The following is a 13,032-nucleotide window of genomic DNA, read 5'->3' on the forward strand; positions in this document are numbered from 1 at the left end:
TTGATATAACTATAACAGCTGAATTTCGATGTTTTGTGCTTGTAAAATCTGAACCTAGCTATAAAGTACACGTAACCTTTGTTAGTTTTTTCAGTTTCTAAGGTATTTTTAGTTTTGTTCCTATTCTATTCTTCAGTGAAAATATGTATGTGTGTGTGTGTGTATATATATATATATATATATATATGTGTGTGTGTATATATATATAGTTTATTTCATGATTATTAACAAATCCAACATATATAAAATAATAAAACATTCTGATCATGCAGGTAAGTGAAATTAACAACAAACATATATGAACACAGTTCTATTTCGATTCCAACTCGATCTTAACTACGTACAGTGTCTGATCTTATAAAGTGACAGTGCTTTCATACAATTGTGAAAATGCGCATCTAATGTGCAAGGACAAGAAAAGAATCCATAAAAACGTGCAATAAATATCAATAAAATCACTTGTAGATTGTGTCTACTATGTGAATGCAAAAATATACAAAAGCCCTCCTATTTAAAGCATAGTCAGGAGACACGTGTAACGAGCGCTTTTCAGCCTTCCAACACAGGTCGTTTCAACATCTGAGAAAATACTGACATGAACTTACCAAACCTGATGTTCTACATTGTATTTTGTGGGCACAAGTCTGCTATGACCACCTATCGAAAGGTCCACACATTGAAAAAGATAAACTACAGGCTGAGCTGCTGCTTGCGATGTTCGAGTAGCATAGGACACACACATATAAAATGTAGCAGAGCTCTCTATTACAAAGTCTGCATTGTGTCTTTGACAGCTGAGTGTACCACTTTGGGCGTCAGTCCAAAGTTGGAAAGGCTCCAAGGTAAAATGCTAAAAGTCTGTTTTTGTTTTGTATGTCTTGGATAATTTGCCCTCAGGTAAGCCTCCTTACCCCAGATGATTATACGTAGAAAAACACCACCCAGGCATGGGATTGCCGCAGCAGAGTTTCTTTATCTGCCATTGTGCCTAGACTCGGTCACTTGCATTTGTCACTTTCTTGTACTCCTTCTGAGTTGATCCCAAGCTCCATACCTCATGGAGGCAGAGATCATTTAAGTATGTGTCCAGGGCATGGGCGGCTGTGCCTCTGGTGTTTCTTAGCTTGTTCCTTATACAGTTCAGTGGATCAGAATGTGCTGACCTGATTTCATGGCACAGCTCGATGAATGCATTTTTCCTGGACATCAGTTGTTACAGAAGGCCAAACTAAGTGAACCTGGGATGGTGATGCTGTTTTTGGTAGGCAAGCATGTCTTTGTAAATTTTTGCTACAGGACGTGCTTTATTTTGTATTAAGGACTTTTGCTTCACGTAAGACCCTTTTGCATCTAGCAAAATCCCTAGGTATTTACATTCCGACACATTTTCAATGTTAGATCTGCCACTTTGCCCTGTAACTGTTTTTTTGTGACTCTTCCCAAAAATTATGGTTTTGTTTTTTTCCCTGGTTCACCTCCAGTTTATTTTGCTTTGTATATTCGAAGAGAGCGTTAGTTAATCTCTGCTTACCCACTCGGTTACAGCTCAGCAGGACAAAATCGTTAGTGTTTGCATTGTTCGAAAGGATTGAGGTGTGTGAATTAACTATATCCAACTCTCCAGTGAGAGCAAATATAAACAAATTGAAGAGCAGGGGGCCAGGACATACCCTTCATTTAGGTCTTCTTTAGTGATAACTTTCCTTGACAAGATGCTCCCATCCCCCAGCTTTGTTCGCAGCCATGTTCCAGCGCATTATAACTGTACTTGTCTCAGGAGCTCCATAGGCACCCTCCAAAGTTTTAACTTCTCCCAGAGTCTGTTTCTTGGAATTTAGTCAAAAGCTGCCTGAAATCAATGAAACAAATATAGATGTGGGTGAGTCTACATTGCACAGCCTATTAACATTGAAAAAGCCATTAGATTTCTCCGTGGTTTTGGCGAAACCGTGTTTAATTGAGGGGAATGATCCCACAGTTGTTGGCCCATTGCTCAAGGTCCTTTAATAATAAAGTGGTAAAGTATTTGGCTTCAAAGTCAATCAGAGCCACCAGACGATAGTTGTTTAGTTTCATTGAGTTCCCACCCTTGTGTAATGCGTAGATGATCAAGTCCCACCAGGAATCAAAAAGTTCTACCTGCAGGATATATTTCAAAAGCATGGGAATCCTGTTGGCCTATAATGTGGGTTCTTTAAAAAAAAGTTCCTGTGATAGCCCATTTGGGCCTGGCGCACAATCAGTGCGTGAGTTAGAGATGACTTCCTCAATTTCCTCACTAGAGATCTTGGTATGGTATATGGCCTTTTGAATAACATCTCTGAGACTGCCCTTGATTTATTTTTCCTTGCTACCATCCTGGTTACGTCTGTTGGGTTTACCGTGGTACATGTATCCAGACTGATCTTCATAAACCGAGAAACATTTCATTAGAAAACGTACCCAAGTCTGCTTGGTGATGTTTGCTTTGTTGGCTTTCCATTGATCATGCACCAAAAAGTTTGGGGCATTTTTGTCCTTGCTGATGCAAACAAGTTTTGCCCATTATTCATCATGTTTAGCCTTTTTGTTTTCCCAGAGCTCCTTCTTTAGTTTGTTCCTCTGCCACTGCCGCTTTTAAGATGGGGTTTTGTGGGGCAGCTCTTAACTGCCTCATTAGCTTGTTCACAATCATTTTGGAGTGCCTCACTTTCGGTGGTAGCCAGTGTTTTATCTGAACTGTCAGTGTATGACCTTTATTGCAGGTCTTTCTTGGATATCGGAGTTTGATATGTTGTACCAGATCTGACCAGCTGTCTATGAGATTCTTTTGATCTGAGTTATTTCGCATGTTGAGCTACAACAGTTGAGGATTTCTGAAGCTATGGCTTTGCCCCATCGAGTCCTCCTCAAGTTAACTGTGCAGCCATCAAACAGGAGGACTGTGGACTCTGGATAGAACCGGGTGTTAGGAGGGTAATAGATGTGGCAGATGGTCACTTTCTGCCCGTTGATCAATAGAAAACTGTTTGATGCTGCTAGAAAGGGCAATGTTCGTCAATGTGTAATCCAAATAGGAGACATCCATTACCCATGTCGATTTGGAAGTTTTTTTCTCCAGGGAACCTTCCACTGAGAACACTGAGGCCTACTGATGCGCAAAAATCAAACAAAGTTTTCCCTGGTTTAGAGGGGTGTTTTACTGCTGACCAAATTTGATCTGGTATCACTTCTCCGATGCCTATTTTGAGTATATTTGCCTCTTCTTCCTGGTTGTAGAACAGATCCAAGTTGAAGTCCCCTGTTCAGATTATATTTGCATCAGTGTATACGGCCTTCAAGTCTGTTAGAGCTACACATAGCTTATCAACTTTAAGGACTTTTTCTTGTAGGGATGTAGGTAGATGTTTATGATAAGTAGGAACATGTTCCCTTCAGCCTTACGTTTTTTTCCAAGAGGACTGTAAAGAAGCTGTGCTTCAGTAATACAGTGTCTGATTTCTGAAGACTAAGTTCGAACTAATGTATACGGAAAGACCTCCTTTAGGACGACCATATTGCATTGATTTGACTGCCAAGCTAATATATTCATAGTATCCTGTTAACGACACAAGATTTTGGGACCAGTTTTCCTGTATCAAATTGCTGCAGGTACCACACAAGATCAACATCATCACTTTTATTATTTAGGCCACCAATATTCCACAAGCAAATCTTGAATTATTTGCCTTTCTGCGACTGAATGAGTGGGAGTCTTACCAGTCACTTACTGTTGATCTGACTGGATAGTGTGGTTTCAAGCCAGTTCCATTCTGACCCTCGACAGCTAGATCGTCAGGTGTGTCTAATATCCTCGCAGCGAGACTTTGTTGGAGCTAAACCAGCATTCTCTTGCTGTCCTAACATAAATCCTGAAGATAGCCCTTTTGCTCCTCGTAAAACAGAGATGGTTTCACATCTGCCTCATTGAGGGGATTTTGAGTGACCAGTGGTGGTGGATATAAATTCCCTATAAACTAAATGATTTTGATGCCCAAAATCCTAAAAACACTCTTCTGAATATGTACCTGGGTTGCCTGTTCAGGTGTTGAGAATGTAACAACAGTGGATTCAGACTGCTGCAGACTGCGGTGTGTAATAAATTCATTTGAGATTGTCACATGATCTTATCTCTGCCAACCCTGTAATTTCTGCCAGCAGCCTCAGGATAGTGGTACAGTTCAGTACATCATAATTGCCCCTTAGTTTATATACCAAGTACTATAGCAGTTTGTTGAGCTGGGGTATCAAAGCTGTATCATTGCTTGGCCTATTCATATACTTGACTATTTGTCATTGAGGATCCTCACTTATTTGTATTTTATCGTATACACTCTTCCTGTTAAACCTAATATCTCTGGCACTTATACTCAGTGGCTTTCTTAAGTGGTTGAATACTGGTAACCGTTGATGATTCCCTTAGTTTTGGCCTGTTGAGATACTTATTGCTTGTTGCTGGAGGACCTCAGGAGTTTGCGCTTCAACATTTACAGACTGCGTAGTGCACTTCCTTTCTTTGTCACTTAGACAAAAAGGGGTTCTCAAATTGCTGTCAATCTTTTGAATACCAGCGGGCATTGTGGGCTTCCTCAGTTGAGTTAGCCCATTCTGTTTGTGATCCAGTTGTTAGCATTGGGGCTGCTACCTCTGTTATAGGTTCTCTCCACATCCATTGATTTCTTAGGTTGGCCTCTGGCTATGGGCTATCACCAGTCAACGTTATGGGCTCCCAGAATTGGCCCATTCTGTTTGGGATTCAGTGGTCACCAATGAGGGACTCTCTATTCTAGATTTAATCTGCCTCAGTTGGGTTATTTTGGTGGCCTCTGCATCCTGGTGTACACACAACTGCCTTGCATGGCTCAGGTATGCTGCTTCTTGGCGTGTCCTGGTGGCTTGGAATTCGTCTCTCTTTACTGTTGATTCCTTATGATTTTCTTTGTTAAATACTAGGTACAGCTTTCTCATATTATGTTCTGTAACTAATACTGAGCTTTTTTTTCTGCCTTTGCCCTGTCTCTTCTTCTCACTCTTGCTTAGCTGAGGTTGATCTTTGCTACTACGTGAGACTTGAGCTTTATGAGATGCCTTCCTGGCCTACATCTTTTTTTCCTGATTTCCTTGTTGTTTTCTTCCTCTGTCGATAGGGGGCTGTTCCCTTAGCCATCGAGCCCTCTTTCAGTTTTGCTAGGCCCTGCATGCAGTGACCTGAGTCTGCGAACACAGGCATACTTTTGAGTTGACACCTATTAATCTTCACTGATGCTTCATATTAAACTTGCTGTTTCAGTGTTGGGATGAGGTACTGCATGGCTTTGTGCCTCATGTATTTGTGCCACAACTTTTATAATGTTCAAAGCACATCTTTTTGAGTTCTCTTGTATAGTACTTAACATTGGCCCATTAAATGGATCTTCGTTTTTATGTGACTTATACTTACTTTTTCAAGGAGGCTGGTAATAATGGTCTGGAAATTAATTTGTTTAATATCTGCAGGGAAGTACAGGGGCTCTTGTAGGTGGTGCTATTCGCTGCCTGGGCTCTAATAATAAGAGAGTTTAGCTGTCTTAACTTCTCACCTATTCCTGCCACGTAGAGGGCCAACGTATTTAGCAGATTAACTGTAATGTCCATTTTATCTGAATGGTAGTACATCCTCACAACTGTGGCCTTCAGTGTGTTCAAAAGTGAGTGCTCGTTTGAACCCTGAAGTGGATGGCTAAGTTGTATGGGATGGACTATTTTGGTCCTGATGGGCCTTGTCTTGCCAGGGATTTCAAGCATGTTCCCTGGGCGTGCCTTCTTCATTGATGGTGTTTGACCCCAACCCTCATGCCTCATTGCACAACTCTGTTCACCTGTTGTGGGTAAGAGCTAATTGGTGTGTTAAAAGTATCAATTTGTCTTGTAATTCTTGTTATGTCTTGGAGAAAGCAAGCTCAAACAGCAGAGGTCGATCTCCTTGCCTTGAGGGCATGAGCTGATTGAACAGTTTCTGAATGTGAAAAAAATATTTTGAACTGCAGCTAGCTACTGCCACATTACTTGCATTAATTCCATCATTAACTAGCAGAGTCTTAATTATTGCGTCTTTCCGTGGCCCTGGGGTGAGAGATTTCAGGTCCTTTTTTTTTTTTTGAGGCCGCTACAGACCCCTGATGTAATGAGGGCTCAATGCATTAGTGTATTTGGCGCTTCGGGAGTCAGGGACTTAAAGAATGTAAAGCTCCAAGATATGTTTTCTGTTGACTCCACTAGACTCCTTTTGAGGGATGGGTTCTTTTATATGTGCATTCTTCAGGGATTACCCTCTTTTCACATTTGTCAGCCTATGCAGTGATCTTCTTTGTTTAACTCCTGACGTAAGGACAGTGCGAATGCTGCCGGACTGCATTGCTTAAAAGGTCTGAGCTGCTATTAGAGTGTGTCTCCTAACTCCTTCCTCTTTATTTTTTATTCCTTACTTCCCTTCTTCTGTTTCTGCCAAGCACAACACACTTGAGTCATCCACAACATACAGACTCTTTGATCTACAACACACATGTTTGAATATACATGATCTCCGTGCAATAACATCCCCATGACTCACTGATCACACTCAAGATTGGAGAAAGATCGTCAGCCCCCCCCCCCCCCCCCCAGCTTAGCACCCACATCAAGTAGAAAATACAGACCAAATGCACACAGGTTAAACAGACCATGTGCAACTACCAAGTACATTCATTTGCACCTTTGATGCACAAAGGTTTATCAGAAGGTCCGAGTGGACTACCCCCCCTCCGCCATAAGGCCACATATAACATGCAAGTTGTGTAAACATACTGCAATGGTCCAGATGGAAGGTTTGAAGACAAGCATTGGAGATGGAATCACCTCCAATAGGCACACAACCCAAATGCAGACAATAGAACAGTGTTGTATCGAAATTGCTACAGTCAGGCCTTTTGCATTGGTTCTAGAGTTGCTTTAAGGTTCCTGGGCCTTAATGTATCGGTACATTAAGTTGCAATTTTACATGAAGACCCTGTCCCCAAAAACTGAAATCAAGTACACTAGAAGATAAATCTATTTCATTGCTTAAAGCTAGCACATAGTAAATAAGTATGTAGAACTGGAGGAAGGAAGCATTGCGAGACTTTCATTTCCACACCTTCCTTTTTTTCTGTAAGAGCTTAGGTCTTGTTGGATAAAGAGCTGAAATATAGCTGCGAACAAACGGAGTCCTAACAATCCTTTCCACTCATTTTCCCTCTTAATTCCAAGTAAGTCGCAGGCTCCACATAAATCTAACTTGTTAAGTATTCGTGAACCTCTGTTTCCAAGAAATCAAGTAGTAAAGCCAATGGAAAATAAATTATTCTTTGTCACCATCCTATTCAATTTTCTGTGATCAATACCAAAATGACTAAGCTATTTTTTTACTTACAAAATGCAAAGAAACACCTAATGGTGAGTGAAGTGAACAATACAACTTTGTTTTTAATGCACTTGAGGATAATTCCTTAGTACTACTTTCCCTGAATAAAAAAAAAAAATGGATGCCTCACACTGTGCACAACAACACAAAGCTTCCAACCTCAAACCGTTTGCACAGTCAAATTCCTTAGGGGATGGCAAACTAGCATGGAAATAATACTTTTAAGGAACTGAGGACAGCTGGGCTTTGTCTAGATGTTTAACCATAGCAGGTACTATGTTCAGAATTAGAGATATTAAAACACTCTGCTCCTTCTCCACTGTATGAGGTGCTTAATGGGTAAACAATTTTCATGACAAGGTTGTAGAAACCAGGTAATCAAATATAAGTGGAAAATTTGCCATAGGTATAAGGTCAAACCAACTAATGTCTTGTGGTCTCCAAAAACTACACGGAAAGGCTTTCCCAAGCCTAGATGCCAACACTATGCTCCCATCAGTTTTTAACCATGTCTTCTTTTGTCTTAGTTGTTTCAGTAGTCTCCTCTTTGATCTAAGCGTGATGAGAATAAGCATACTCCAAATTTCCCAAATAAAAAAAGTGCAGGAGCTTGCAGGGATGACCCACAGTCCAAAGAGGCAGTACTCGGTAATAAGATAATAGCACCAGCAAAATGAATAAAATTACTTTTGCTTTGTTTCTGAAGAAGCTTAGCATGTTTCACCGTCTAGAATTCGTAAAGCCAGGAGATGGTGGAGATCATTTGTCTACCTCACATCCAAACTTTGGACTTTTCTCACTCGCAGTCTCTGTTTAACCCTTCTGCAGGCATCATTAAAAATAATTTTAAGACTTTTCTTTTTTTAATCGAAGTTACTTTTTTATTTTCTTAGTTTTACTGGATTGGCTCTTCCTAGTTTTTACCGGACAAGATTTGGCCCGTGAGCGCCAGGACGCTTGTTCGGAATCATCTGTGTGTACTGTGGGGGTATTTTATAAATTTGATTGTATTGTACATGAAATACTATCCCCATCGTTGGTCCAGATCCAGCCACAGGAAACATCCTTAAACTGCCTTTCATCTCATCACTTGTAATTCCTATTTGTATTTGTTTTTTTCAACAGATGTAGACTCAAGATAACCAACCAATATAGGCTAACATGTCAGTCCTAGACCTCTCTTATTTTCTCTTGGCCAGCCTACTTTCCCAGAACACTTTATCCATCTGTAAGATCAAGAAATTGAACCCATCAAAAGTAATCTATGGTTGTTCATCATTCAAGCATTGTAATATAAGTATGGTCAACCAAACAGATCCCCATAGCTTAGCACTTAACATTTCTATCACAGGTTTATATGTCCTTTGAACTGTCCTCATTGTCAAAAAATGCCTCTTTTCCATAATCTCTAACACAAGGTGACTTAAACATGCACTTGAAATAGCTAAATATTTAGCACAACTTTCAAAATTCAGATTGTTTTTTAACCAACTGTGTAGCAAAGACAGTGCTGCATATATCAGTGTTTAAAAAGCAAGATGATTTTGCACAATCGTAATGTGACCTCACTGGGGGAAAAAATGGAAATTGAATCCATGTGGCATTTAAAACTTTCCTTACTCTAAAATTATCCTAATTAAACTTGGGGCTGATGAAAAGCGGGGTCAAAGCTATGAATGTGGTAAACTTGCCTCTGGTCAGCATTCTCATTTTTCTGGGTATGAATTTGGGTACATTGTTGCTGTGTAATAGACCACAATGCCCGGAATTGGACTGGAACACAAAATAGGCCTGGACACCAAAATAAAATTGGCCCTCATTATTGAATTAGAAAGCTAAAAAAGCAGCCACAGCTTGCAAACTGGAGTAGATGTGATCTTGTAAAGACACGCTGTATGGATTTGAGCTTGCAACAGTCAATGCTTTTTTAACAGTGGGGAAATTAGCAGTGAAACCGACCATAACCCAGGTCCACGAACAGCCACAGAACCAGTCCTTACACTGACTGGTTAGACCAGCCCATTAGGCATTGCCTGATTGCCCTGTGATCCGACTCGGCTAATGCCCGGACTGAATCATGAACACCGAGAGTTAGAAACTCTTAAATGTCATAGCATGTACATTGGGCTCGACATAGGGGTTGATCTTAATCTTTTTGAAGTGAAGGTAACTTTTTTAAAAAGTCAGAGCATGTTCATTACCAGATGTGTGTCACTGTAGGATCCCCTATCCCTTGTTTTGTGGCAAAAGCGTCAGAGAAAAAATATATTCATAAAACATATTATCAGTGCTAGTTCTTTAAACTCGTACTAAGTCTTCATGCTTGTAAATACTTGTCTGAAACACCAGAATAGAAGTGTGCTCTTTCTGCTTGTAGTTACTGGTCTGTGTTAGTGGAGCTGAAGCTTGATTTTCTGGCTATCTGGACTGGATGAGCTGGGTTGTAGCTTAATCTCTTGGTATTTATAGAAGCGGTAGTGGATGACGAAGAACTATACCATGAAGAGGATCCATGACTGAAATAAAACAGATGAGTGAGTAAGCTACTTCTCAAGATTTATAAATCCCCAAAGCAGAAAATGCATGTCATTACATGAAAGGCTTAAACGCAGCTACAACGGAGAGCATGTAACAGAATGGCTTAATTTGCCTGGTAGCATGAAGAATAGGCAATGATCAATCTGACAAATAATTATTTCCTGTATAACCACTGCTACAACAAATTCTCAAGAGCCCTAACACTAATCTTCCTCCTGCTTCCTCCACAATAAACCTACTGCTACTGCAAATTGTCACGAGCCCAAACACTAATCTCCCTCCTGCCCCCATTGCAACATAGGTAGCAAGAAGAAAGACTGATTAGCTGCCCAAGTCCCTTGTGTATGAGCATGAGGTTTTCATCTATCACGTATTGTGCAATCACAAAGATAACTCCTAGTCTCATTACCAAATACAAAAGCATGAGAGTGGAACTTCGGTATGTATATACAAAATGGTGCAAGGATGCCATTAGACAGTAAGTATTAGAAAAGGGAAGCGTTGGTATAGATTTACTAACTGAAAAACTCGAGCTACCAATTTCAATCTCAACTTCGCAAGAACCATAACAAACCAGGCCAAGGTCTTCTGCCCACGCCGCAGAGACACTGCATTGGATAAAACTAACTTTGGCATACCTCAAAAATCTTCCAAGAAGTAAAGTCACCAATAGGCTAAGGAACTGGTGAACAATGAGCTCTAAAAAGTGTAACGTGACATAATAACTTAAAACCTGTGGCTAATGATTTAGGAAAGATATGAGGGTTCTTCCCTGATCATAAGACATTACAGAGAAAAACATGGGCATTCTTCCCTGATCACAAGACATTACAGAGGAAGGTCTGCACGTGGTACGGATCTTCAACAATAAACTCTTCTGTTAAGAAGGAATGAATTAAGAGAATTGTTTATCCCAGCACTGCGACTCAATACCCTCAAATTATAAACCTTTATCCTAGGTCACAAATTGAATCCTCAATTACCTGGAACACATTGTCAAATTGATTACTGGGAACACATTTTGCTTAATCATATTACTGTTAAGTTGAGACAAATATATATAACTTCATAACAAATCATTGCTTTTCAGTGACCATAAAGGCACACTAGGTCTTGTGCACAATGTGCTAGCACTTCAGCTTGCCACTTCTTCCTGCTTCTTCTTCCCCTGTAAATAATATGCAAAACTGTCCTGCACATCTCTATCGAGTACTTAGGAGCCACAGAATATGTAATCCATTTCCGTTTCACACAGCCAATATCAGTAAAAGGCCACACTTCAATCACTACTGTATTCCACAGGACCTGAATTCTTGTCATTGCTGGATGCACTTGAATTGAATAATATTATATACAACCTCTTAATATGGGATCTTACTGGATTCAGAAACTAGGATGATATTGGTCACTCTTTTGCTGCTTGGATGCACTGGATACAAAAACTGTAGTTGTGTAGAAATGGTATATGACATCAACAGTGGGTCCCTATCCGAATTTTGCAAAATGCTTCTCTCTGGATTCAATGAGTTTTTCCCCTTCTAAGATCTAGTGACACAGAAATATTATCCTATCAATTGGTCTTGTTTTTTAAAAACAAATTGTGCCCCAAAGAGAAGATTGTCTGGTATGGAAAAACATGTACTGAAAACTCTGCTTCATTATGTAACTGGTAAATGTGGTAAATCACTAGCCGTGCCATGACTATAATCAGTCCCAAAATTGTTACTCGAGTCCCTTATTAAACGTTGTGCATTGACCTATGCATGGTGCAAATTCCCCCCTCCTGGACAAATAACTTTGATGTCCAGTTGTTGGTCTTAATTGCACTAGATATACATTCATGTAACTGAATAAGGAATAGCATGCAGGAACAGTAATTGTGCATGCAGTTACCATTTGAGCACAGGTTTGCATGGGCTGTTACCACCAGGTATAACTGACTTGGAGGGAGTGCTAGTTGTATTTGTTTCCTAATGAAAGCTAATATAAACCCTGTTGCAAATTGGATTTGTACCCTGTTTTTCCACTAATACAGAGGCCTAACCCTCTCACAAACATTTTTCACTTTACTTCTACCCATTAAGTGACTGTACGTGACACAGTGACACTCTTTGCTAGTGATAAATGAACATTTCCAAAGGGTCTGTAACTTTTTTGATTCTTTTAGTGAGGGCAGAAGTGGTTTGTGTGATTTTTGTCTACGTGTTTTGAGTATATTATTATTGTGCATTTGTGTGGTTGGCTACAGCTGTGAAAGTGGAGTTACAAACTTTGTGAGTAAAATAAATGTCACTGCTGTAAGAGGAGCTGTCCTTGCTTCATTAACATCTTTTCTTCACTTTGTACAGAACTCCAGGAAAGTGAAGCACCTTGTCAGCGCTGTCACTGCGGTGACTAGCCATGGCTACCCCTGATGTCAGCATGCACGTGGAGGAGGTGGTGGTGGTGACCACACCCGACAATGTGGTCGATGGCTCGGGGATGGAAGATGTGAAAACTGTATTGGTCGCTACGAATTTGACGCAGCACCGGTGAGGCACAGTTTTTGTTTCTTGCACAGCTTGGATCGCCTGTGTTGAATGAGCATGCAACTCGTACCATGGCCCACTCTGTTAAAATAATTATGCATACTGGATCCACATGAATAGGAACTACTGTGGTTGTTGTGATAGAATAATTAAAAGTGCAGAGTAAGTGTGGATATTAAATTCTTTGGGTCACGTGTTCAGACTTATTAACCACTGCATAAACAAGAATATTTCTTATAATATCCATTTTTCTGATAAGATGACATCATTATAAATTCTAGGCTTTGCATCCAAACAAAGAACTGTCTGTAAGCAACAACAGCACGCATTATTGGCCACTTTGAGGTCAATAAAATGCACTGCATAATTGGGCTGTGTATCTTGTGGATCACTGTATTTGATAAGAATGTTATTTTCTGTGGAATACTTTTAGAATAATTAAATATGCTGCACAACTGAGGGCAGTACTCATATCAGATCAATCAAATGCTATGGACAAGTGAGTATGTTGTGTGCAATATGTATCCCAGC

At 40.1% G+C, this 13,032-nt stretch overlaps 1 protein-coding gene across 3 annotated transcripts in view; it reads left to right on the forward strand.

Annotated features, from left to right (window-relative positions):
- Nucleotides 1-13,032, forward strand: part of GMEB2 (glucocorticoid modulatory element binding protein 2) — a 136,640-nt gene that overhangs the window by 5,885 nt on the left and 117,723 nt on the right. For 2 of the 3 annotated variants that reach the window (XM_069243282.1, XM_069243283.1), the window contains exon 2: nt 12,322-12,504. In XM_069243282.1, coding sequence (XP_069099383.1) covers nt 12,374-12,504 — 131 coding nt within the window. In that variant the 5' untranslated portion in view covers nt 12,322-12,373. Of the gene's footprint in view, nt 1-9,904; nt 9,970-12,321; nt 12,505-13,032 lie in introns of all 3 variants that reach the window. The other variant, XM_069243284.1, reaches the window with a different exon arrangement.

The sequence above is a fragment of the Pleurodeles waltl genome, chromosome 7 (assembly GCF_031143425.1).
Source record: "Pleurodeles waltl isolate 20211129_DDA chromosome 7, aPleWal1.hap1.20221129, whole genome shotgun sequence".
Classification (NCBI taxonomy): Eukaryota; Metazoa; Chordata; class Amphibia; order Caudata; family Salamandridae; genus Pleurodeles; species Pleurodeles waltl.